The 27,560-nt window shown below is 34.5% G+C and overlaps 1 protein-coding gene across 1 annotated transcript; it reads left to right on the plus strand.

Annotated features, from left to right (window-relative positions):
* Positions 1 to 701: 701 nt before the first annotated feature.
* LOC107858346 (L-ascorbate oxidase homolog) lies at positions 702 to 27,560 on the plus strand. Its single transcript, XM_047407862.1, has 6 exons — positions 702 to 1,001; positions 24,493 to 24,602; positions 24,728 to 24,998; positions 25,108 to 25,207; positions 25,501 to 26,538; positions 27,108 to 27,560. Exons 1-5 carry the CDS (start codon positions 702 to 704, stop codon positions 25,857 to 25,859), a joined length of 1,140 nt encoding a protein of 379 aa, XP_047263818.1. The 3' UTR covers positions 25,860 to 26,538; positions 27,108 to 27,560.

Genomic DNA, 27,560 nt, shown 5'->3' on the forward strand with positions numbered 1-27,560 from the left:
AAAAAAGTTACAATTTCTAATGGCTACTTAATCAATGGTGGAGATATCTGCTTATTTAGTAAATTTCAAGAAAATTCTGGTGTTATAATATGTCTTTATATAGATGACATATTGATCTTTGGAACTGATATTGAAAGAGTCAAAGAAACAAAATATTTTCTTTCTTCTCAGTTTGAAATGAAAGATCTTGGAGAAGCTGATGTAATTTTAGGCATCAAAGTTGTAAGATCGGCAAGTGGTTTAACTTTTACTCAATCAAGTTATATTGAGAAGGTTCTAAAGAGGTTTGGTCATTTTGATGATAAGCCTGCTTCTACACCATTTGATCCTATTATCAAACTAGTACGAAACTATGGTGATATTCTTGATCAATTGACATATTCTCAGATTGTTGGGAGTCTTATGTATGCCATGCATTGTACTAGGTCAGATATTGGTTATGCAGTAGTAACTTTGAGCAAGTTTACTGGTAGCCCTGGAGTTGAGCATTGGAATGCCTTAATTCATGAAGGTATCTGAAGGGTACAATTAATGCTGGCCTGCATTATTCTAGCTTTCCAGCAGTTCTTGAAGGCTATAGTGATGCTACTTGGAATTCTGATTCGAATGACTCTAAATCTATTAATGCTTGGATTTTCACTTTGGCTGGAGCAGCAATATCTTAGAGATCAAAGAAGCAGACATGTATTACTCACTCAACTATGGAGTCAGAATTTATCGCTATGTCTTCTGCTGGAGAAGAAGCTAATTGGCTGCGGAGTATGCTGATAGATATTCCATTATGGGGTAAGCCAATACCACCTTTGACTATATATTGTGATAATAAAGCTGCTATATTTCTGTCTTCAAGTGATTGTTACAATGGCAAGTCAAGACAAGTTTGTCTCAAACATAATCATATGAGAATATTATTGGAGGATGGCATAATATCGCTTCAATATGTGAAGTCCAAACTCAATTTAGCAGATCCTTTATCTAAAGGATTAGACAGGGAATTGATGGTAAAAACTTGTAATGGGATGGGAATAAAACCTGTTGTAGGTTGATTGTAATTTATGGTAACCCTACCTAATGATGTAATCTTAGGTTCAAAGGTAAAAACAAGTAAAGTTACAATTGTGAAGCATATCAACAAAAAATCCCTTTTTCTTAGAGAGTGAGTAGATGTGCATAAGTTGAGATTTTTTCTCTTGATAAATCTATAAGACCGATATCGGTTGGAGTAAATAATAACACTCTTGATAGATTTGACAGTATTCCTACAAAAGAAAAGAATGAGATTATATTCTCTTATTAAGTCTATACACCGATTTCGGTTGGAGTGTGTAGGAACACTCTTGATAGATTTACTGATACTTTGTTGTAAAGGAGGATGAGATTAATTTCTCTTAATGAAATTCATAGACTACTTAGTTGGAGTATGCAAAGTTACTCTTGATGAATTCGCCGCACTAAGTGCGAAGTGGAGGCCGCTTCAATAAGATTTTAACAGGAAAATCTTAAAGCACTTAGCTAAAAGGATTCGGGACACATGGCTGTAAGGTGTCAAAGGATTTTGATTTTCACCGGAACATAGCAATATGCGTGGAGTATTTTTCTACTTCATTCAATGAACCACTTAGTTCAAGATTTGTTTATTAAGTAGTCAATGATTTAGAAAGTCTTCACTAGCTAATGGTTCAAGTCCAAAAGACACCATTATTGATGCATGTTGCTAGATTAATGTCTCAAAAGAATTTTGTTTCTTAAAGATAAAATTTCTTGAAACAAGTGGGGGATTGTTATTACTGAAATTTATGTTTCAATCAATTTTTTGGAACAAGTGCATCGGTTTAAAGTTTTTTATGTTTCAATTAATATTGAAACAAATGCATTTTGAGTTACAAAGAAAATGAATGTGAAATACAATTGAAACAAATGCATCTTGAGTTACAAATGCATTAACAATTGTAAATTCATTTACGTTTTAGGTTCTTGAAACTTGAAAGAAAGACAATTTTACTAACTATTGCTTAATTAATACTTTTCACTTGCATGAAAATTTTACCCTATAACTAGTGTTGCTTTTGTTTGGAAAAGACATGCACTCAAAACTACTTTCCCCTTGAAAAACACTTGAGAGACATTGATCAAATGGTGAAATCACCAATTCAAGAATAGAAGAGTAACATTCTTGAATGCTACTTGTTTTGTGGCTTAGTTGAATCCCGAAGATAGAGTTTTCACTAGTTTTTCCGTTTGCTCGTGGGAGAGACTCCAACTATCTTCAAGAAGCGTATTATCGTGCCTCTAAGCCAAGCAAGTTTTATTTTGAATTTCTTGTACAGTTATCATTATTGTTCTAACAAAGGTGACATGTTGCGTACAAGTGCCATTGGTATTTGGTTGATCCATTTTTAAATTGGGGTATTAACACTACTTTTACTTAGTGGGCCTAGAGACAGTATTTGGGATATTTGTGCTAGGCAAACTACAACTCTCAAAGTCCACTTCTACGGATAAAATTACATGACATAGACTCAAATATGGGTGACTTTAGATATTTAATCCCAATAAGAAATGTTTTTAAAGAATAATCAACCTTACTTTTTAAGTATAGTACAAGTACCATTTTGTCCCTCTACACCTCAAATATATTTTTAAATTTTTCATACTCATTTATCTCTCAAATTTTATTTTTTATTATTTTCACTTTTTTATTTTTTCTTTACTTTTATTATTCTATTTTTTATTACTTTCACTTTTTTATTTTCATGTTTTAATTCATTTGTCTCAAAGTTTATCTTTTTCTCTCTTTATCGTTTTTATCAAACATTATCTATTTCTTTTTTTTTTAATTCATTTGTCTCAACTTTTATTTTTTATTTTTATCAGTTCTCTTTTTTCCCTTATTTTTCTCAATCTTTATTTTTATTTTTTCCTCTCATTTTTATTTTTCTCAATTTTTTAAATTCTTCGCTTTTTTCTTAATCTTTATTTTTTTCTTGCCTTTTTTTCTCAATTTTTTTTATTTCTCAATTTTGTTTGATCCTTTTTTTATTTTTTCAGTTCTCTTTTTCCCCTCTTTTTTCTCAAACTTTATTTTTATTTTTTTCTCTCGTTTTTATTTTTCTCAAATTTTTTAATTCTTTGTTTTTTTTCTTAATTTTTATTTTTTCTTGCCTTTTTTTTTCTCAATGTTTTTTTTTATTTCTCTATTTTGTTTGATCTTTTTTTTTCTCAACTTCTATTATATTTTGCTAATAAATAAAAAATTGAATAATCCGCAAGGAGATCTTCTTTTTTTGACATCAAAGCAAATTTAAGGGCATGAATTGTTGTCTGGAATTTCTTTGAAAATTCTTAAGATAAGTTGTGTCTCTAAGGCGAAAGTTGTAGAACATCTCATAAATAAAGTATAACGTCGTAGTGTCAATTCTTGCCCGTGGGGCATAATTTATTATTTGAAAGTCCTTGAGCAAAGTCTTCCCTCTAAGGCAATAGTTGTAGAACATCTCATAAATGAAAACATAACATGGTAGAGTTAACTCTTGACCGTGGGGCATAATTTGTAGTTTGAAAGTTCTTGAGCTAAGTCTTGCCTATTGTTGGACAATAAAATTTTCGATATCGAAAAATAAATAATCGAGACAAGAAAATATACTGCAATAATTAATTTATTGATTTCAATATGTGAGTGTTACAATCTCTTTGAATCCTTTGATTTGCCTTTTCAAATATAAATTCAAGGGCTTAAAGCTTGATCTTGAATTTGGACTTGATTTGAATGCTTTGAGGGACTTGATCTTGGCTTGAGCTTGAATTCAAGGGCTTTTGAGCTTGTTCTTGAATAATGCAGTCATGATCTTGAATCTTGATAAACTGGATTTGAATGCTTGAGCTTTTTAGAGAAATTGTGTCGTTTGATCCACGAGCTTTCTCTTGCTACTTGTTAGAGTTCTGGGATCTCTCTTTCTGAATAATGAGACCCCTATTTATAGTTGTGGAAAAGGAAGAGTCATGATGAAGATGAACTTCCTTAGACCAATCAAATTCAAGTGATGTGGTGCCTTTTATGGGCTTTGATTTTATTGGGTATGCTGCATTATTTTGATATGTGGCATGATCCTATTGGCTCCTTCACTTGACTTAGTATGCCACGTTATTTGGCACGTGACGTTTATTTAGGCCTGTAGAATATGACAACATCTTGGGCTTAGCAAAGTGGGCTCATCATTTGTATCCCAAATCAATGGGCTAACCCAATAAAAAAATGGACTTTAATTAAATCCATATATGTTTGGACTTAAATAATTAATCCAATTATACTAATCCACAATATTTGTTTGGGACAAATATATTTTGAATTTAATATAATTTGAATTTTCTACGGATTCAAATCTTCCAAATTTGCATCGCCCACAAATGCCCTTACTTCAAGACTTGTTGAGACATTTAATATTTTGGAGACTAGCCTTGAAGTATGACTATTTAAACATGTTTCCTTCGTGCTTCAACGATTTTCATACATATGAATACCTCATTCAAAAAAAATTAAAACCGAACTATATTGATATTGCCTCTCAAAACTCTCTTATTTTTTTTCACGAATCTCTATACTTAAGACCCGTTGGTGAGGCATGATATCCAATTTCAAACAGATTTTGGAAGACTTTTTCATCGCCTTACTTAATCAGGAATAAAACTCTTTCGATTTGAACTTAGATTGGAGAAATAAAAAACCTCCAATTTGAATTTGTATGGGAGAAGGAAACAACCTCCAATTTGAATTTTGTATGAGAGAAGAAAATCAACCTCCAATTTGAAATTGTATGAGAGAAGAAAATAACCTCCAATTTGATTTTGTATGGGAGAAGAAAACAATCTCCAATTTAAATTTGTATGGGAGAAAGAAATAACCTCTAATTTAAATTTGTATGGGAGAAGGGAGCAATCTCCAATTTGAATTTGTATGGGAGAAGGAAATTACCTCTAATTTGAATTTGTATGAGAGAAGGAAACAATCTCCAATTTGAATTTGGAGATAGAAGGTATTCCAATCTTAACTTATATTGGAGAAGGAAACATCCATCTTACAACTCTATAAAAGGAGGTAGTTTTTCCACTTTCTCAATATCAATTTTGGGGTTTTCAAGCCATCAACAATATTGAGGTAATTTCTTTCCCTCCAACTTTTCTCTTATTTTCGTCACTTTCTTTTAGCACAACATGTTTGTGATAAAAGAAATTCATATCTAAATGTAGGAATATTGAAATCATGAACCATTTGATATTCCAGAAACTAGACTTCGAGATCTATAACATATAAAAAATTCAGTTTTAAATTCCTTCAATATAATTCTCGATAATTTTTTGAAGTTAGCCCTGAATTTTATCATGCTGAAAATTTCAGACCTGCGCGTTTTTACTAAAACTTTCATATCTTGAAGTAGGAAGGATGAAATCACAAGCTGCTTGATTCTTGTGATACTAGAGACAAATATCTATAACATATCCAAAATTTATAATCTAATAAAATTGAGATATTTTCAGGTGTTATCCCAAAATCAACATCGATTTTTGATGCATCAACAATTCAGATTTATGTAGCATCACCAAAAAAGTTATATCTCAATGTGAGAGTATTGAAATTATGATCCGCTTGATCCTATAGATGTCGATAGCATTCATGTATAACATATTCAAAATTTGGATTTTAACACTTTTTGCATTCTAGATAATTTTTTGAAGTCGATCTTTTTGCTGTCCGACAGAGAATTTTAGATTTGCATCACCTCACCAAATAATTTATATCTTGATGTGGGACCATCACCATCAAAGGGAGTTTTGATTGTTTCAAACTCGATTTTGAGGGCTTTATTCTCATCAAGGCATCTTATCTCAATCTAAGTTGGTGATATACAACTTTTAAGATCGCAACGCTCTGACAGGTAACATTCTTTCTATTTATATTTTTTTTACTTTCTTTCTTGTTTTTCCTTTTTTTTTTTGCAGGGTTGAAGCAAATAGCAATATGCAATAATTGGCCAACTTAAGGTGGCGAGAGTTTAACTTTGCCTCTATCACCTTAAGACCGAAAGACTTATGTAATAATTGACCGGCTTAAGGTGACGAGAGTTTAACTTCGCCTCTGTCACTTTAAGATCGAAAGACTTACGCGATAATTGGCCAGCTTAAGGTTGCGAGAGTTTAACTTTGCCTTTGTAACCTTAAGATCGAAAGACTACAATAATTGGCAGGCTTAAGGTGCGAGAGTTTAACTTCGCCTCCATCACCTTAAGACCGAAAGACTTTGCTTGAAGACGCTGGACACCGGCTTAAGGTGCGAAAGTTTAACCTCGCCTCCGTCACCTTTAGACCGAAAGACTTTGCTTGAAGAAAAAATGATTTTCTTTAAGTATGGGCCCTTTCATAGATGCACTTATGCAATGGTCTTCTTTAAGTATGGACCCTTTACTAATGCATTTATGCAATGGTCTTCTTTAAGTATGGCCCTTTACTAATGCATTTATGAAATGGTCTTCTCTAAGTATGGGCCCTTTCATAGATGCAATTATGCAATGATATTCTTTAAGTATTGACCCTTTTCATCGATGCATTTATGTGATGGTCTTCTCTAAGTATGGGCCCTTTTCACCGATGCATTTATGCGATGGTCTTCTCTAAGTATGGGCCCTTTTAAGGATAAACTTAAGGTGCAAAGGGACAAATCTTATCCACTTTAAGGCCTGGATATTTCAATATAATTTAAGGATAAACTTGTTAGAGGCCAGCTTAAGGCGCAAAGGGACAAATCTTATCCTCCTTAAGACATGAAAATTTCAATATACTTTAAGGATAAACTCGTTAGAGGCCAGCTCAAGGCGCATGGAAATGTCGATATCCTTTTAAGGATAAATTCGTGACAGGCCAACTTAAGGTGCAAAGGGACAAATTTTGTCCACTTTAAGACATGAAGATTTTTAGGTCCTTTTAAGGATAAACCCGCAAGAGCCCTTGATTTGAAGACTTGGAAATTTTGTCAACTTTTACTCCCAAATTTGGCATTTTGAGTGGTTCAACTTCCAAATTTAAGGATTTTGGAGACTTCATCTTATGTGAATGAAGCTTGTATTTTATTAAAGTTTTCCCCCATTGAGCCACCAATACGTAGAGTGAGTCCAAAATTTAATTAAAATATTTTCATACTGGTATCCATATGGTAGATATTGCAGGAACATATTTTTTTTTATACTCATGCAATTGAACTCAGATGAAATTCCAAGAGCCTACGTACCTCAATGAAGAGGATCAAGTCACAACGTAGTTCTGGGTAAATGTTTTTTTATGTCCTAACTTTTGCCTAGGCCGCCTCTTTTGAAGTTTTCAACCTAGCAGACTTTTTTTTTTGAGCCGTACACAGTTTATACTTTTACAGTCCAGGAGTGGACATGCATTTTATACTCGTGTCTTAAGGAGTGTACATGCAGTTTATACTCGTGCCTTAAGGAGTCTTCCTTCAAGGATAGTACTTCTTCAAGAACTTGGCGTTGATGGGGCCAACCCTCATGCCATCTGCATCGACAAGCTTGTAAGCACCGTTTGAATATGCCTCTTATAGGACATATGGTCTATCTCACTTTGGGGTGAATTTGCCCCCAGGCTTATGAGAAGTGATAATGGGCCTTCTTACTGCAAGAACTTGATCTCCAAATTGAAAGCACCTCAAGTGAACCCTTCTATTGAAAGAACGAGATAACCGGGCTTGATAACATTCAAGATTTTGTTGAGCCTCCAGCCTCTTCTCATCATGATATTCTAACTCCGCAAGACGCAATTCAATATTTTTTTCATCGATGAGCCCTTCTTGAATAGCCAGTCTCAAAAAAGATATTTGACGCTCAAATGGCAGGCCTGTTTCAACTCCAAAAGCAAGTGAGTATGGGGTTTCTTGTATCGGCGTACGGTAAGTTGTCCTATATGCCCATTAAGCTTCTTCCATTCGCTCATACCAGTCTTGTTTGGATTTAGAGTTGATTTTCTTCAATAAGTTGCATAAAGTCTTATTGAAGGCTTCATCTAGACCGTTGGCGGCAACATGGTACATAGAAGACTTACGCTGCTTGAAGCCAAAGAGATCACAAATCTTATTCATCAGTTTGTTATCAAAGGGTTTTCCATTATTAGTTATTATATATTGAGGGATTTCAAAGCGGTAAACGATATTCACTTGGATGAAGTTTACAATATTTTATTTCTTTACTTCCTTAAGAGCAACAGCTTCGGCTCACTTTGAGAGGTAATCTGTCGCGGCCAAGATGTATAAGTATCCACCAGAAGATTTTGGTAGCGGACCAATAACATCCATTCCCCAACATTGAACGGCCAAGCTGCTACAGTTGGGTATAATACTTCAGGAGGTTGATGAATGAAATTCTCATGGAATTGACAAGCTTTGCATCTTCTAGCATAGTCCAAGCAATCTTTCACCATCATTGGCCAATAGTATCCCATCTTTGTAATGTGAAAATGAAGCTTCGGTCCAGATTGATGCGATCCATACACTCCCGAGTGTGCTTCTTGCAAAGTTTAAATTGCTTCTTTCTCTCCCAGACACTGTAAGAGTACTCCTTCAAATAATCCTCTGTACAGTGTGTCCTTATAGTAAAGGAAGTGAGGTGCACGACGATAAATGTTTGTCCTTCTCCTTAGGTCCTCTGAAAGTACCCCATAACATAACTAATCAATGATAAGTTGTCGTCAATCTTATTTTTCAACTTCAGATACAACAACAAGGTATTCAATTATATTTTTTGTGTCTTCAGTTGCTGGCGGTACTACCCATTTTTGTCGGATAGTGACTTACGTCTGATTTGGAAGAGTCAATGTTGAGGCCAAAGTAGCTAGGACATCAGTGACACATGTTGGGGGTTACTTCTCCAAGCCACCCCATTAACTTCTGTGCATAATCATGATATGGTCGTAGCTCAGGCTTTCTGACTTCACAGCTTCCCAAAAGCTGTTTGATCACCAATTGGGAGTCACCAAAGACTTGTAATTATAGTTGTTTCGTGTCAACTACCATCTCAAGTTCAAGTATTAAAGCTTGATATTCAGCAACATTATTAGAGCAACGATTTGTTAGGTAAAAGAGTATGGGTTGACCTCTTCTTGTGGAGTGACGAACACTACACCGACACCAGCTCCATCTCGATGTGCGGCACCATCAAAGTACATCTTCCATGGGGGTCTTTCTTTAATAACCATTGCATCTTCATCAGGGAGTTCATCCCTCAGTTCCCATTCATCAGGTATTGGGTGATCTGCCAAGAAGTTAGCCAATGTTTGTCCTTTTATATCTTTTTGGAAAACGTACACAATCTCAAACTATTGAAATTAAAGGTACCACATTGCAAGTCGGTCATTAAGGACTGTTTTTGACATCACAAACTTGATGGGATTTTCCCTAAACACAAGACGGACAACATGAGCTTGAAAGTAGTGTTTCATTTTTTGAATTAAGAAGGCCAATGCCAAACATAACTTTTCAATTGGAGAATACTTTAGCTCATTCGGCGTCATCATTCTGCTCAAATAGTAAAGAGAGTTTTCTTTGCCTTAACTATTTTCTTGAGCCAGTAGTGCTCCAACTGACTTCTCTTGTGCTGCAATGTAGAGTATCAATGGTTTCCCAGGTATGGGTGCCGCAAGAACTGGTGGCTTTATTAAGTATGATTTGATACTCTCAAAGGCAATATTAAAAGCTTGGTTCCATTCGAAGAGAGTGTCCTTCTTCAAGAGACGACTAAATGGTTGACATTTTTTGGCCAGGTTTGAGATGAATCTCCTTAAATATGCTAGCCTTTCTTGAAGGCTTTTTAACTCGTGAATATTTTGAGGTTCGGGCATTTTCAAAATTGCATCAACCTTGGCTTGATTAATTTCAATTCCTCGGTGTCACACAATGAAGCCAAAGAACTTTCCAAAAGTAACTCCAAAGGTACACTTCAATGGATTCATCCTAAGTTGATATTTTTGAAGTAACTCAAATACCATTCTTAGGTTTTTTAAGTGATCGTCTCTCTTTCTTGACTTCACCGCTAGATCATCCACATAGCATTCAATATTTTTGTGGAGTAAGTCATCAAAGATGTTTTACATAGCCCTTTGATAAGTGGCGCCAGCATTCTTCAAACCAAAAGACATCACCTTGTAAAAATAAATACCATTGGGTGTACGAAATGAAGTGAGCTCTTCATCTTTTGGCGCTATGCGAATTTGGTTGTAGCCGGATGAACCATCCATAAAGGATATTGCCTCATAACCAGTGATGGAATCAATCATCAACTCAGGTATAGGGATTGGAAAATCATCCTTTGGGCATGTGTTGTTGAGATCTCGAAAGTCAACACAAACTCAAATTTAGCCATTCTTCTTCCGTACTGGAGCAATACTTGAAGTCCACGTGGGATATTTGACTTTGTGAATAAAGCCAACTTCAATGAGTTTGTTAAATTCATTTTCGATCAGTGGAACCAATTCTAGCCTAAAGCGTCTCTGACTTGCTTAATAGGACGAGCACCATTTTTGACAGCCAACTGATGAACCGCTACTTTCGAATCTAAGCCATATATTTCCTTATAACTCCAAATGAAGACATCTATATATTCTTTGAGTATGTCCATATATGTGATTTCTTCCTCCATCCCAAGAAAAACATTCAGGTAAGTTGGTCTTGGGTCTTTGTCGGTTCCAAGATTAACTTCTTTCAGGGGATCTATTGTGGCTTTTACTCCTTCTTCAAGTTGAGAAGAAGCATCTCCAGTATATTCCTCCTCTCGAGAATCATCATCATTAATGGATATATGATAACTGTCACGACCTGAACTGGGGCCCTGTCTGTGACGAGCATTCCGAACCATAAAGGCCCGAAAACCCCTATCTGTCTGATAATTATGCACATAATTCATGAAAAAAGAAACGCGGAAGATACACAATATAACGGAAACATGGTCAAGAATCATATGAAAACGAAAATGGGGAATAGTATCCCATAATCTAAATCAACATCTCTAAAACCGTCTGCGAAATCACTACTACATGACTGAAATAATGTCTATTTGAAAATTGGGACAAAGCCCCCAGCAGACCCAAAACTAATATATGTTAAATGAAATAGAAGACATCAGGCCTTTCGAAATATAGAAGGCTCACCACTTGATTCTGCGATCTGTCGGAAGAAATTTACTGGTTATCTGGACCCCTAGACTGTGCCTCTGAACCTGGGAGGGAAGGGGGTCAATACAAAAGTACTGGTGCTCAGAGAAATCAAAACAGAAGTATAATACTTTTACAAAATATAGGTAAGAGCCATTATAAAGAAGTTTCATATCAAATCATTTGAAAACACATGGGCATAATGTAATTGTTTTCAATAACAATAAAATGCAGTTGAGCTAGGTGGAATACCCTACATAATTTACACCAACTGTCAAACCCCGATTGTCGCCGAGATTAGAGTATTCGTGAGGGGAAGACACACAAGATCACACAGCATGGTGTCTCGACCCAATTGTAGTGCCCAAGATCACTTAGCCCGGGCTCCTACCTATAATCTCAATTTGGGAATGACATAAAGTCAAGTACTCAAGATTACTTAGCCTGGTACCAAATTCCCGTGTTGGCAAACACAGTTTCCAGCGATGAGCCCTTACACTCAAACGCCTTCTTTGGGCATCCACCTATCTCATGTAAAATTAATGCATTCAAATTTCATCTGATTCAATCACATATCATATTCTGTAGGGTATCGTCATACCCGACTTGCAAGCCATCAATATCACATTATTCTTCTCATTCAACCATTGTATTCAACATGCTTCAACACAAATAACCCTCTCATTTTCAAGTCAAAATCATATCAATTCTCAAAACATTTCATGTCATGCTTTTCAAGATGTTTTCAAACAATTTACATCATATGCACATTCAAAACAAATTCACATCAATAGAGGGATTTCATATAATTCATGCTCTCAAAATATCACCATTTCAAAACACACGCATATACATATATAATATGTCAAATAGTTCGGAAGTAGGCCTAAAGACCAAATTCAATATTATAGAAACATTCAAAACATAATTATATTCGTATTTTCGAAACCCCCATTTGTAAAACATGAATTTAAAGACCCATGAGATTTTTGGATAACCCCACGTACCTCTATATACGAATATGATAGGTGCTTCTTTATGCCTACATTCTGGGGATTCCAAATATGTAATTGATTTTAAAAACCCACGGCTAAATCTTGAGTTAATTGGGTTTTAAATTTAAAACCCTAAGGAGTGTTCTTGAGATAATTTGATGAATATGATAATATTTTGGTGTTTGAGGGATTAAATCCCGTGTTGGTGGTATATATAGGGGTGGAGGATGACCAAAATACCCCTAAGGAACAATTAAGGTCAAATCTGTCCCTCAGTTGACAGTTTGATAGGCTGGAGTAAATAGATTATAACTTTTTACTCATAGACTCAAATTGGATGAAACCAACTGAATTTGAAAGAGGACTCAAAGATATTTAATTTGATATATTATAACTCACACAGTTCATTATATACAGGGAGTTATGATCATTTGGAGTTGACCCTAAAATGCTGAAAACTAGGCAAGAAGGCTATGTGTTTTGCTACTGTTTTGAAATCCAAACGCAGCCTTATGTGTTCCAAAATATTCCAAAAGTTATCCGAGATGTACTATGAGCTTGCCCAATCGTAACGCAACTTGAAAATCTAAAAACAGATGTCAGTAAGATTGAAAAGTTGTATCCCGAAGATTGCCAGCTAAAAAGACTCTAAGTCCTTATTGTACTTAGAAAAATTTTCAAGTTTTTAAGTCTAAGGGCACTCTATTAAAGGCTAATCCATGCATGATTTTTACGGGGTGTTACAATAACACATGAAAGCATTTTCTATCTCTTCATCAACCTTCATTTGAGACGAGATATCTTTCTCATTTTGGGTCATAACATGATATGAGGAGCCAATACTTTCTTCATCTTCCTCAAGTTCCTTGGTATAAATCACAGTATGAGCCTTCACTTTTAACACTTTGTTGAATGAAACCACTAATTTCGTTTGCCGCCTCATTCTATAAGGAATCAAACTTTGGAAATCCTTCTGGATCTTAGGCGAGGAGTGTACTGTCATACTTTGATGACTTCTCCGACTCTTGTTACTTCTCTTCTTATTTAGAGGACCCAACCTCTCAAATACAGAAGTTCTTGCGGTTGATTCTCTAAGTCGGTCAAAGACAGAAGGTCTTTTTTTGGATACAATAGACTCCTCTTTTACAGTGATGTAGTTACTAACAGTCTTTCTTATGGAGATGCAAATTGGAGGTGGCTGTGTGTATCCTAGGCCTTCATGTGACTGCCTTATTGTACCTTCCGATGGAAGTTTACCCAACCTTGATGGCTCATTAGGATTATATCCAGCCTTTACAAATAACTTATATGCATTTGGGTCAAAGCCTTCTTTTGTACGCTTCGTAGGGAGTGTCATATCTTGTGGCAGATTTTAAGCCACAGACTCTTCAAGAAGTCTTGAGCATGAATTTATTGCATCAATCTTCCTGATAGGTAAAGTTAGCCCCTTTAGTAAATTATCTTGGGAATCCGATGGGTGATCTTTCTCTTTCTTTACCTTTGGTACGTAGCGAAGAACGGGAGTTGTCTTCTTTTTCATAGAAGCAACACTTTATTTATTTGAAGTGGAGAGAGGCTTCTTGGTAGTGACTTTTTTGATAGTCACCACGACCTTCTTAGATGTAAGATCGTCACACTTGGTCTTAGTGACATCTTCAACCCTTTTCTCATCCACAACATGCTTCTTTAAGTAGAATTTTGCATCGGCAAAATGTGACTCCGCTTCAGTGAATGGCTTGTCATCAGCAACTATCTTTCTTTTCACTCCGCCTTCGATATAGGTACTTCAAGCATTGATAGTAAAAGGATGAGATAATTTTGTTCCCGTGCACCCAAGGCCTACTAAGCAATATATTGTATGAAGTTTTGGCATCGATCACATGCATCAATGGGTTTGATTGAAAATCATCCATACGAATCTCCAACTTGACATGTCCCATGGCCCTCTGTCCCCCTTGGTTGAAGCCTTGGATCATTATAAGACTTTCGTCTAGTTCGCTAGTAGCAATTCCAAGTTCTTTCATCGTGTGGATAGGCAGGATGTTGACTCCAGATCCCTCATTTATCAAGATTCTATTGATCTTCTTTCCTAGAATTTGACCTACCATGTATAAGAGACGGTTATGTAGAGCCTCACCAAGCAGAAGATCGTTATTTGTGAATGTGATTTTTGTATCACACATATGTCCCTCTTCGCCAAGAGTTTCAGCAAGCTTTTTGGAAGATGAAGGAATTTCCATGGGCAGATTCTCACACTTTGCCCCTTCTTTGGTGATATTAAAACGAGATGCCTCAAGGTTGACTTGGGCAGTCTTTACATGAAACCAACTTGGTAAGAATTCCTCTAAAGTCACCAGACGCCGAAGTTTTGGGGGGTGAAGCTCTATGATGGTCGTCCTTTTTGGAAGTTCAACCAGCTTCTGTTTTCTTGGTTTCTTCACCATTCTCCTTCTGGTTGGCTGCTCGGTCGACTCCTTTCGCAGACTTGTCTTTCTGTGTCTCCGCCTGGTCACCAGAGTCCAACCTTCATCATCGTCTTCATCAACTAAAGACCTGTCAGGCTCTAATATTTTCTTATTATGCTCTTCAACACATATTTGGACTGGATCGAGTGAGCCAAATGTGATAGAGATTTGATGAGAGCTAGCCGTCTCATCATCGAAGAAGATTTTCTTCTCTTTTGCCAGTTGCATGACTTTATCTTTAAATACAAAGCACTTTTCCAGAGGGTGACTTATGAGCCTATGATATTTTCAATAATAAGGGTCATTGGTCCTCCCAGCTTCATTGGGACGCTTTATTTATGGGAGTTCAATGAGATTATGCTCAAGGATTTTATCAAAAATCTCGGCAACATCAGAATCAAGGGATATTATTTTTCTTATATCTCCTTTAAGTTTTCTGATTTGGACGTGCTCTAGAAGTTGTCTTCATACTTTTCTTCTTCCTCACCTTTGTGGTGACCTTCACAGGAGGCACATCAACATTCATGGACTCCTTATTGTTATTTTTGGGGACAAACTTGCCCCATCTTTTGGGTTCCTGCTTATCCTTTCCCCTTCAAGGGTCAGGGATAGGTGTTCCTCCCTTTCCAGTAGAAGACATGCTCAAGTACATGTCGTGAGCACGAGTAGCTAACTTTTCAAGGGAATTTGGTTTGATGCCTTGCAAAATATAAAGAAGCTCCCAATGCATTCCTTGGACGCACATCTCTATCGCAGAAGCTTCGCTGAGCCTATTTTTGCAATTTAGGCTCGCATTTCTCCATCGATTGATGAAGTCGATGACTGACTCATCCTTTCTTTGTCGAGTATTTGTGAGCTCTACCATGCTCACTGTACGCCTCATTCTATAAAAGCGATTCAGGAACTCATGTTCCAATTACTCCCAACTATCGATGGAGTTAGGCTCAAGGTTTGTATACCAATCAAAGACGTTTCCCTTTAGGGAACGAACAAACTGCTTGACAAGATAGTCACCATAAGTTCCAGCATTATTACATGTCTCAACAAAGTGTGTGATATGTTATTTCGGGTTTCCTTTGCCCTCAAATTGTTAAAATTTAGGCGGTTAATAACCGACAGACATTTTAAGGCTATTTATCCTCGCAGTGTAGGGCTTGGCATACGCAAGGGAAGACTTAGTGACAACATTATACTTGTCTTTGAGGGTCCCTTCGATGAATTCTTTCAATTGCTCAATCGGGATAATCTCCTCAGAATAAACTCGTACCTCTTTAGTTGGTGGTGTTTGCCTCACAGGATGTTCTGCCTCATGATCCTCTGGAGCTTTTTCCGGTGCATGTCTAGATTCTCCGTCTATCAAGCCTTCCACCCTATCCACTATCTTATCAATCCTCGCCTCTTGATTCTGAACATAGTTGGTTAGGCCTTCAATTACCTTTGTCAGATTCACAAGCTGCTACTCCATAGACGAGGCATCAGTTACCATTTCTTGCATATCACCAAAGACGTCGTAGAGTGACATGGATTATTGCATAGGTTGATCATCGAAGTGCTCAACTTATGCGATGTAAATGGAGATGATGCATTTGTTGAACGACCATCGCTCTTTGCGCCAGAGTATTTGGAACCAAAATGCTCAAGTAGAGAAAGAGTTTTCTTAAGTGATTCCGCAACACTGCTTTCTCCTTTTGAAGCACTTGTATTGGACTTCGTTGCTTTTGGGGTTGAAGATCCAAAAACTAGAATTGGCGCAGACGACACTAGATGTATTTGTTGTCCTAGCAAGCCTGCCTTGCTCCTCGTGACAACTCCTAAACTTTAGAAAGTAACACCAAGGATGCTTTCCACTTCGGTAGAGAACCTTGAATCAGCAGCCTTGGAAGCAGTTGATTAAGAGTTGATCTTTTTGGAAGTCATTTCAGCGTTCTTAATCTTCAAAGTCTGAAAAGTTGAGATGAGAGGTAGAGATCGTCCCATTGGGCGTGCCAGAATTTGTTGAAAAATAAATTCTCGAGACTTAAAATAAATAATCGAGACAAGAAAAATACTGCCACAATCGATTTATTGATTTCAATAAGTGAGTATTACAATCTCTATGATTCCTCTGATTTGCCTTTTCAACTATAAATTCAAGGGCTTCGAGCTTGATCTTTAACCTTAACTTGAACTTGACGAATTTGATCTTGACTTATGCTTGAATCCAAGGGCTTAGTATCTTGTGCTTGAATCTTGTGTCTTGATCTTGAACTTGATTTGAGGACTTGGTGAGTTTGATCTCGATTTGTACTTGAATTCAAGGGTCTTTGAGCTTGTTATTGAATCTTGTAGTCTTGATCTTGAAGCTTGAACTTGTTCTTGAATCTTGAACTCTTGATCTTGCAATCTTGAGCTTGTTCTTGAACCTTGAACTCTTAATCTTGAAATCTTGAGCTTGTTCTCGAACCTTGAACTCTTGATCTTGAAATCTTGAGTTTGTTCTTGAATTTGTAGAGAAATCTGTTGCTTTGATCAACGAGTTCTCTCTTGCTTCTTGTTAAACTTGTGCCTCCCTTTTCTGAATTATGAGGCTCCTATTTATAGTTGTAGGAGGTGAAGAGTCATTATAAATATGAACTTCCTTTGATTAATCAGATTTAAGTGACATGACACCTTTTATGGGCTTTTAATTACTGTATCATTTTGGCATATAGCATGGTCCCATTGACTCCTTCACTTGATTTGGCATGCCACGTCATTTGACATGTGGCACCCAATTGGGCCTCTAGAACATAATGACATCTTAGGCTTGCTAAAGTGGGCTTAGTCATTTGCAGCCCAAATTAATATGATGACATCTTGGGTTTAATAAAGTGGGCTTAGTCATTTCTAGCCCAAATTAATGGAATAACCCAATAACAATTGAACTTTAATTAAATCCATGCATGTTTGGACTTAAATGATTAATCCAATAATATTAATCTCTAATATTTATTTGAGATTAATATATTTTGAATAATGCGTATTACTAGTTACATGTACTTTTTTTCTTCATTAGGATTTTTTTTCATTAGAATTTTCCTAGTAATTAAGATTTTAATTAGACATGTTATCTCACACTATTAATTAATGGACTTTTAAGGGGAGTTATAAACACATCATATTATGTAGATGCCCATTACAAAATTTCCTGAATAAGCTTACAATGCATGGGATAAACTTGCAATATTGTGGATGTCCATTACACAATTTTCTAGTAAGATTTTAGCGAAACATATTTCACATTAATTAACATTATCAATTAATGAATATTTAAGGAAGAGTTATAAATACATCATATTGTGAATGTCCATTACACAATTTTTCTTGAGTAGACTACAATTAGATAATCTCGCAATTAGATAAACATTCAATAAGATATTCTATTTTTCTATAAATTAAAAATCAAATTGTACATCAATTTTTGAAGATACATAAAAATCTCTCTCTTCCTCTCAAATTCTTTTACTATATCTTTTGAGGTCTTGGCATTTTATTATCATTTCATAACAAGTCTAATGTTAAGGAAGAGGTACTATTACTTAGCATAAAGTACGCCATAGGTGAGTTTCTTCTCGAGAGGTGTGCGCATGCACGCCAACACTCATGGCTTTGGCATAGCTTCTATTCATGGCATGGCAACTTTAGTTTCCAGTGATCACCTCTCTGTTGCATACATACTCTTTCAAGAACTTTCATTTTCCATCCATGCATAATATTCTTACTTCGTGCAATTTCATTTTGATCTTATAACTATAATACTAGTAGTAAGTCAAGTTTTACTAGCAAGTTTAATGCAATAGATTGTTTTCGTTTTGCTGAATAAAAGTAGAGAGAAAGATCAAATAATTTACCATAATTTTAGCAATTAATGTGAGATTAGTTTCTTGGAAAAAAAAACGTGTAATTATTTTGTGGGTGTATGTGCAGAAATGAAAGGGGTCATTTTCGTGCAAAATTTACTTGGAGTTTTGGTCTTGTTGATTGCTTCCGTCGTGAGGGCTGAAGACCCATACGTATATTAACTATGGCTGTCAAGTGGGCTGGCCAGGCCAACCCGAAATCGGCCCATTAAAATTAACCGGGTTGTGGGTTGGGCTGGGGCCGGGTGGTTTTAAGTGGGCCGGATCAGGCCGGGCTCAACAATAAAAATTTCAAAAATCACTCTAACCCGGCCCACTTAACCCAATCCGGTCAAATCCATCTAAACCCGGTCAAATCCGGTTAAAAATCCGGTCAAACCCGGTCAAAAATTAAAAAAAAAAAACTTTTTTTCAATATACACAATATATATCCACCTATATACATTTTAAATACGTTAAACAATATATATATACACTATATAAATAGTATATACTACATTAGAATTTAAAAAATATATACACAATTACACATATATACGCACCATTCACTATATACGACTATACGTACTACTTTAAATAAAACATATACTACAACATATATATACTACAATATATATAAGTATATATATATTATAGAGTTATATACTAATTTATAAAACATATACGCATGTATACATTAAATATGCACATCTGTAGAAGATATATACACAAATATATGCACCATTCAATATATATGTACTACTTTAAGTAAAACATATACTACAATATATGTATATACTACAATATATATGTGGTTATATACTAATTTATAAAACATATACACATGTATACATTAAATATGCACGTCTGTAGAAGACATATACACAAATATACGCACCATTCAATATATATGTACTACTTTAAGTAAAACATATACTACAATATATGTATATACTACAATATATATAGTTATATACTAATTTATAAAACATATACACATGTATACGTTAATTATAAATGTCTATAGAATATATATACACACATATACTCATCATTCAATGTATATGTACTACTTTAAATAAAACATATACTACAATATATGAATATACTACAATATATATATAGTTATATACTAATTTATAAAATATATACGCATGTATACATTAAATATGCACGGCTACAAAAAATATATACACAAATGTATGCACCATTCAATATATATGTACTACTTTAAGTAAAACATATACTACAATATATGTATATACTATAATATATATAGTTATATACTAATTTATAAAACATATACACATGTATACGTTAAATATACACGTCTATAGAAGATATATACCATTCAATGTATATGTACTACTTTAAATAAAACATATACTACAATATATGTATAAACTACAATATATACATGCATACATTAAATATGCACATCTATAGAAGATATATACACAAATGAATGCCCCATTCAATATATATGTACTACTTTAAGTAAAGCATATACTACAATATATGTATATACTAGTATATATATATATATATATAGTTATATACTAATTTATAAAATATATACACATGTATACGTTAAATATACACGTCTATAGAAGATACATACACACATATACGCATCATTCAATGTATATGTACTACTTTAAATAAAACATATACTACAATATATATATAATTATATACTAATTTATAAAACATATACGAATGTATACATTAAATATGCACGTCTATAGAAGATATATTAATTTATAAGCATATACACATGTATACATTAAATATACACGTGTATAGAAGATATATACACAAATATACGCATCATTCAATATATATGTACTACTTTAAGTAAAACATATACTAAAATATATGTATATACTACAATATATATATATATATATATAGAGAGAGAGAGAGAGAGAGTTATATACTAATTTATAAAACATATACGCATGTATACATTAAATATGCTCGTCTATAAAAGATATATACACAAATATCGCACCATTCAATATATATGTACTGCTTTAAATAAAACATATACTACAACATATATATATATATATATATATATATATATATATATAAAATATATATATATATATATATATATATATATATATATATATATATTATATACACTACAATATATATACAAGTTATAAAATATATACACATGTATACATTAAATATACACATCTATAGAAGATATATACACAAATATATAAAACATATGCTACTTAATATAATAAATTATTAATAATACTTGGTAGTAAATTAATAATATATTAGAAGTAAGTTTTAAATTTAAACTATAATTTCAATTTAAATCATTAAATGAAAAAAATTATAAAGTAAGGACTAAGGAGTTAATGAATGTTGAATTTTATTGATTGCGAATTGCGAAATGATCCAAAAATTATAATTTACATGAATGAAAAATCTACAAAGTATGCATTATTTTTTCCAACTCATTCATGTTATTATTAACGGGAACTTGCATAGGATAGTCAAAGTCAACGGGGGTAAAATCATGCATTGGACTTGATTCTACTAAGTTCTCCCGTGAAGACATAATTTCTTCAAGTTTCAGCTTGGCGCTCGGCTCCGGTTCCATTCCTTGATTTCTTCTTTCCGCTCTGATCCAATCTCTGAGGTAAACTAGAACATTCATTGCATTGCTTCCCAATAAGTGTCGGTTGTCTCCAAGCTGCTGTCGTTCCTGACTAAAGGAGCTCTCTGATGCAACGGTTGACATTGGAACATTCAAGATATCTCTAGCTAATCTTGAAAACACAGGATATTGTGTTTCATTACTCCTCCACCAATCCAACGTGTTGATCCGTCGTCTGCGATCCTCTGACGGCGACCGGAGATAATATTTCAGCTCTTCCCGATAAGTTGAGGTGTAAGTTCTCTCATCAACACTGTTCCAACAAGGTAAATCATAAAAGGAATCAGGAAAATCACTATGTACCGGCCTTTTAGAAGATGATGGCTCCTCGGGAGGATGAGGAGGGATAGTTGGAGTGATATTTGTAGGTACGGCTAAGTCAAATAAATCAGCATAGTGATTATATAATTTTTCTATGTATTCATTCGCATCACTCATAGCCGTCCACAAATCAGGTTGTACTTGTTCAGAATCATTGTTAGTATTTATTTCTAAGTTAGCATAAATAATAGTACTAAAGTGGCACATAGTATTATAATAATGCACGGATTTAACATAGCACCAACCAAGTAAATAGGGAGAATCGAGAAAAAATATTTTTTTAAATTTAGTAAACAAGGCACCAACAGCTTCTTTATAACCATCTTTATTTTTATATTCTTGAAGCAAATCAGAAATATCGGCTATATATCCCAAAATATTACTAACAGTAGGATAATGCGCACCGAAAAATTCAACCGTATCTACATAAATTTTTTTTAAAAATTTAACAAGATCATTAATTACAACCCAATCAGAATCATGTAGCATGCAATCAGCAGAATCAGTAAATGAACCGCAATGTTGGTTAAAAGCTAGTGTAATAGGAGCTCTATATTTATAACAAGTTTTTAAAAAAATCATATGTAGAATTTCATCTAATATCAATTTCATCAGGCATCAATATTGGTGCAAGTCCATTTTCTTGACATTTAATTTTAAATTCTCTAATTCGTTTTCTCCGATTATTTCCTTGAATAAAATCAACAGTAAGGCGGATTTTCAATATAAAGCTCAAAAAATTCAAGACCATCTTTTACAATTAAATTATATATATGACATGCACACTTAATATGAAAAATTTCAGGCAACGACGGAGATAACATAGATTTTAATTTTTTTATAGCAGTCTTGTTGTTAGAAGCATTATCAAAATCAATAGATAAGATTTTATTTTCGGTACCATAAAATCCGGCAACTTTAACAATAGAATCAGCAATAAAATCTCCAGTATGTTTACGGTCTTCATCATATAAAAAAACAAGAATACGTTTTTGCATCACAAAATTACTATCCATCCAGTGACAAGTAACGGTTAAATAATCATTTTTATTTACAGCACGACCAAGATCAGAAGTTAGAGACAATCTACATTGAATATTTTTTAATAATGTTGATAAATAAAAACAATATTGTGAATGAAGTCTAAAAATATCAGATCGACAAGTACTTCTAGGAACACCATTAAACATAAGATTATAAATAGCTTGAATATAATGAATAAAGACATCAGAAGAAGAAAAACTAAAAGGCAAACAACCCAAAGCTACCATTTTAGCTGTTTCTTCCCGGTCCCTCAATTTATTAGATTTCTTCATTACCTGACCGATTGCTGGATCCATTCTAGTTTGCGTTGGCCAATCAACATCCCCACCACCTCGTGCAATTTCTAACTCTCTTTTGTGAGCATCACCTATATGTCTCATTAACGTACCCGTACTACTTTTCCTGCCTCCGTTTTTATGCTTATATATTTGTTGACAAATATTGCATTGCACCTCAGTATCTGATATACGTTCAAAAAATTGCCATGCAATACTAGTTGTTTTACGAGGCCTTAGGGCATGGGGAGGACGGGGAGGGAGATTAACCGATTCAAATCTAACGTTAGCATTTTCTACTGCGGGTGTCTCATCAATATTTTCATCATCTTCATCCAAATTAACCGCATCTACTTCATTTTTTTCTTCTATACCGTAATTTTCCTGAGCTTCTACATAATCCATATCGTGAGCACCTACACCTATTTCTTCCTCAAAAGGTGTACCAAGCGGTACCGGAGGCGAAGACACACGGGTATATCTACTACTTGAAGTACCTCTACCACTAGTAATTCGCTTTTTACTACCACTACCGCTTCTGGGTCAAAAATTTTTAACACCTTTAGTAGCGAGGTTTCTTAATTTATCCATAGTATAAATTAAATTAAACTAAAAACTTTCAAAATACACAAATATAATAAAATTAAATATTCAACAATTAATACAATCAATAAAAATTATACGTAAGAGATGGAACGACAATACCAAATTTTGGAAGTATCCGAAGGTTGCGAATTTAGAAACTTCCACTCGTACTTTGTAAACGCAAAATTAAAAAATTAAAGTGAGCACTTTAGGAAATTAAATATATTGAATATTTGAGAATTAAGAATTGACAGAGAATGAGATTTAAGAGAGTGAAAAATTGTGTGAAAAATGATTTGAAGGTGTAGGGTATTTATAGAATTTTTTTGGGGATTAAAAAACTATTTTAAAAGTAATTTTTTTTTTTAATTAATGGGCCCAAACTAGCCGTTTGGACCCAAAAAGGGCTATATAACCGTTGAGCCAACGACTAGTTTGACCCAAAATCCAAAATTTTCAAAAAAATAAAAAAAATATTCCGGGCCGGACCGGTTAACCGGTGGACCTGGACTGGACCGGGTTAACTAGGTCCAAATTAAAAAAAACAGCTAGGAACCTGATATCCTAAAACCCTTGGGCTTACTGGGCCGGGTCAAACCGGACCGATTTATTTAGACGGGACCAGCCCGACCCACTTGACACTCTTATATCAAACTTGGGTTGTTACCTATGGTCAAATTGCACCTGTTGGAGTCAAGCAAAGGGTAACATATCTACCATCTTAATTAGTACACTTATTTTTGTTAACCTTCATTTGTATATAATTTGGTTACGATATACTCTCTCCGTCTCAAATTGGAATGACATAACTATTAAAAAAGCAATGATTAGTAATGTAACTTTACCATTTTGTCCCTCTTAATTGTGTGTTGTTATTAGTTCCAATATTGATGGATGACTAATAACAAGGAGTAATCAATTACACTAAGGGTATAATGGGAAAAAAATTATCTTGTCTTGATAAGTAAAAAAGAACAAGTAAATGGGACATCAAATTAAGAAATTTGGTACGAGTAAAATGGAACGGAGGGAGTAGTTGGTCTAATAAATATTTTTTTCAAAATCATGTAGGGAATCCTCATTAATGGGCAGTTTCCTGGCCCTACCCTCAACGTTGTAACTAATGACAACGTTATTGTTACGGTTATTAACAAGTTGGATGATCCATTGCTAATAACATGGTACGCCATTTATGTCCACGTTAACTTTGTTATACATCCGGAGACAAAAAAGTTAAGCGATCTGATTGTGTAAATTCATTTTGCAATTGTCAGTGTATGAAAGTTAAAGTGTGAATTGATAACAGGAACGGTGTGAAACAGAGAAAGAGCTCATGGCAAGATGGAGTTGTTGGGACAAATTGTCCAATCCCACCAAACAGCCAATGGACATACAAAATGCAAATGAAAGTTCAGATTGGAACCTTCACATATTTCCCATCAACATTAATGCACAGAGCTGCTGATGGTTTTGGAGGAATTAATATACTAGCTAGGTCTGTTATTCCAATCCCATATCCAAAACCTTTTGAGCAATTCACTCTGCTTGTTAGTGACTGGTGGAAGACGGATAACAAGGTTCGATTAATAATATCCTCATTTAATTTCTGTCATTGCAAGTAATTAATTTGATTGCAAATAAGTTCAAAAAAGTTAAATGATTGACATTTTGGCCCTATAACTACAGGTATTGCAACAAATTCTGGACCAGGGGCAAGATTTTCCATTTCCAGATGCTCTACATATTAATGGACGACCTAATTCTCTGAAATTCACCGGCATGAAAGGTACATGTCAAATGTGTCACATTAATTGGTTAATTACAAACTGAGGGGTTAACTTCTAGTGGGTATGATTTTGAACAATTCTCAACACATATGCTAATTTTTTGGTATTAAAAATTAGGCCCAACATCTATCTTTAGTCCATTGAAGTAGCGACAAATGTATATTATATCTTAGTGATTCACCTGAATCCAGTAGCTTAGGATCAGACGCTATATATACGTTAAATAAAGCTAAAATCCTCGATCTATAACCAAAGTGTTTAAGACATTATGTTTTCTTGTTGTGTATTTCAGGGTATGCATACTTATTTAGGGTGTCGAATGTGGGATTAACAGCATCAATAAACGTTAGGATTCAAGGTCACACATTAAAGTTGGTGGAAGTGGAAGGATCGCACACAATGCAAGAAGTGTATGAATCCTTGGACATTCATGTTGGTCAATCCATGGCTTTTCTTGTTACTTTACATGCCAACCCAAAAGATAACATTGTGGCATCCACTCGTTTCACTAAGCCAATTCTCACAGTAACAGCCATTCTTCACTATCAAGGTTCTAATATCCCTGCTTCAAAACCTTTGCCTGTTGGTCCTACTTATCAAGTTCAGTGGTCAATGAAGCAAGCCAGAACCATTAGGTATATATATATGTAATAACATACACTTCTTCCGTTTCATCTTGTGTCTTTGTTTGATTGTGCATATAATTTAATGAGTAAACTAAGGATATGTATAGTGTACAATGTCTTTCGAACGTAATTGAAACAACGGAAGTAAATTTTCATAATAAACATGATCTATTAACTCGGAAGGCGAACTATACGACCTGCTATTACATGTTAAATAAATTGATAGTATAAAAGTTCGTTTACATTATCGATCAACATATATATTGCTCTAACATTTTTAGTTGGCCCTGTTGTGTAGATGCAACTTGACAGCAAATTAAATGCTGCGAGACCAAACCCACAAGGAGCATTCCATTGTGGGACAATCCCAGTTACGAGGACATTGATATTGGAAAATTCTGTTAGCAAAATCAATATATATATATATATATATATATATATAGAAAGATGCGTTACGCTATAAATAAGATCGATCTCTTACATCAATCCAGACACTCCATTGAAGCTTGCTGACAATTTCAAAATTCCTGGAGTGTTTCAGCCTAACAAAATTAAGGACAATCCTCCACACGGACCGATGGTTCTTGACACTTCTGTCTTTAACTTCACTCTCCATGACTTTGTCGAAATCGTCTTCCAGAACAATGAGAACGTAACTACATTCAGTCTTATCACCTTGATGGCAATGATTTTTGGGCTGTCGGGTATGTCCAATTTATTACAAACATTGATAGTCGTTTTAGCACCTTCATTTAAGAATAGTCAAAAATAGTTTTTGTTGTTTAGTTGTGTCAAAATCGATTAAAGATAGGTAGGTAAAAGTTTAAGATCACAAACTCAAAATTGAAAATCAGACTATCTGGTCTGAAGTTAGGCTTTACTTGAAGAAAGTTAGAGCCTAACTTCAGACCGTCAGTCTGAAATCTGAATTGATTTTTCAAACTTTAGACCTCGCGGGGTGAAGTTAGGCTTGATAGAACCCAACTTCGGATATTCAAGAAGATGAAGAGGAAGTAACAAATGTAGGTCGCTTGGTCAAGACTGGCTAAATTTTAAATAGTTCTTAAAAACTGAATATTTCCAAATATAGGGATGCTAGAAACGACTTCCTGATGTCATTTCTACTGGTTTTTTTAAAGCATTTTCTTCAAGATTTATTAACACAACAACAAACATTTTGTTTTCATATTTTACTAACGACTACCTGTAGTTATCTTTTAACTGATCGCTCAATATTTCATCATTTTAAGTACTGTTTCTTTGTTTATAAAAGTATGGTTTTGGCCTGTGGAACACAAGAATGAGGAGAAAGTACAATCTAGTAGATGCCACAACCAGAAGTACAATTCAGGTGTATCCAAATTCATGGAGTGCAATATTGGTTGCATTGGACAACAAAGGGATGTGGAATTTAAGGTCAGCGATATGGCAAAGACGATACTTAGGACAGGAAACATATTTCAGAGTGTGGAATAATGAACATAGCATTTACACCGAATATGAAATTCCATCAAATGCCCTTCTTTGTGGTAAGGCCAAACACAAATAATAGTACGCGTCTTTTTACGTCGATTCACTCCTTTGATGTAAAAGCTCTTCTTTTTTTTCTTTTCCTTTTGAGTTTTTGTTTTGTGCAAAGTTTACAATTGTTCTCCTTTATTGAATTCCCTCAATTTCGGATTCAGTTACGAGGGTTGGTGTATTTTTTTACACCATGACTTTTACC

Source organism: Capsicum annuum, chromosome 2 (genome assembly GCF_002878395.1).
Source record: "Capsicum annuum cultivar UCD-10X-F1 chromosome 2, UCD10Xv1.1, whole genome shotgun sequence".
Taxonomy (NCBI): domain Eukaryota; kingdom Viridiplantae; phylum Streptophyta; class Magnoliopsida; order Solanales; family Solanaceae; genus Capsicum; species Capsicum annuum.

Bases quoted from the DNA above. Each gene is read 5' to 3' on its own strand.
- LOC107858346 (XM_047407862.1), top strand. From the start codon at position 702: ATGGAGTCAGAATTTATCGCTATGTCTTCTGCTGGAGAAGAAGCTAAT. The intron at 1,002-24,492 runs GTAAAAACTTGT...AAAATCATGTAG, and splicing joins GATTAGACAGGGAATTGATG to GGAATCCTCATTAATGGGCA. The intron at 24,999-25,107 runs GTTCGATTAATA...CTATAACTACAG, and splicing joins GGTGGAAGACGGATAACAAG to GTATTGCAACAAATTCTGGA.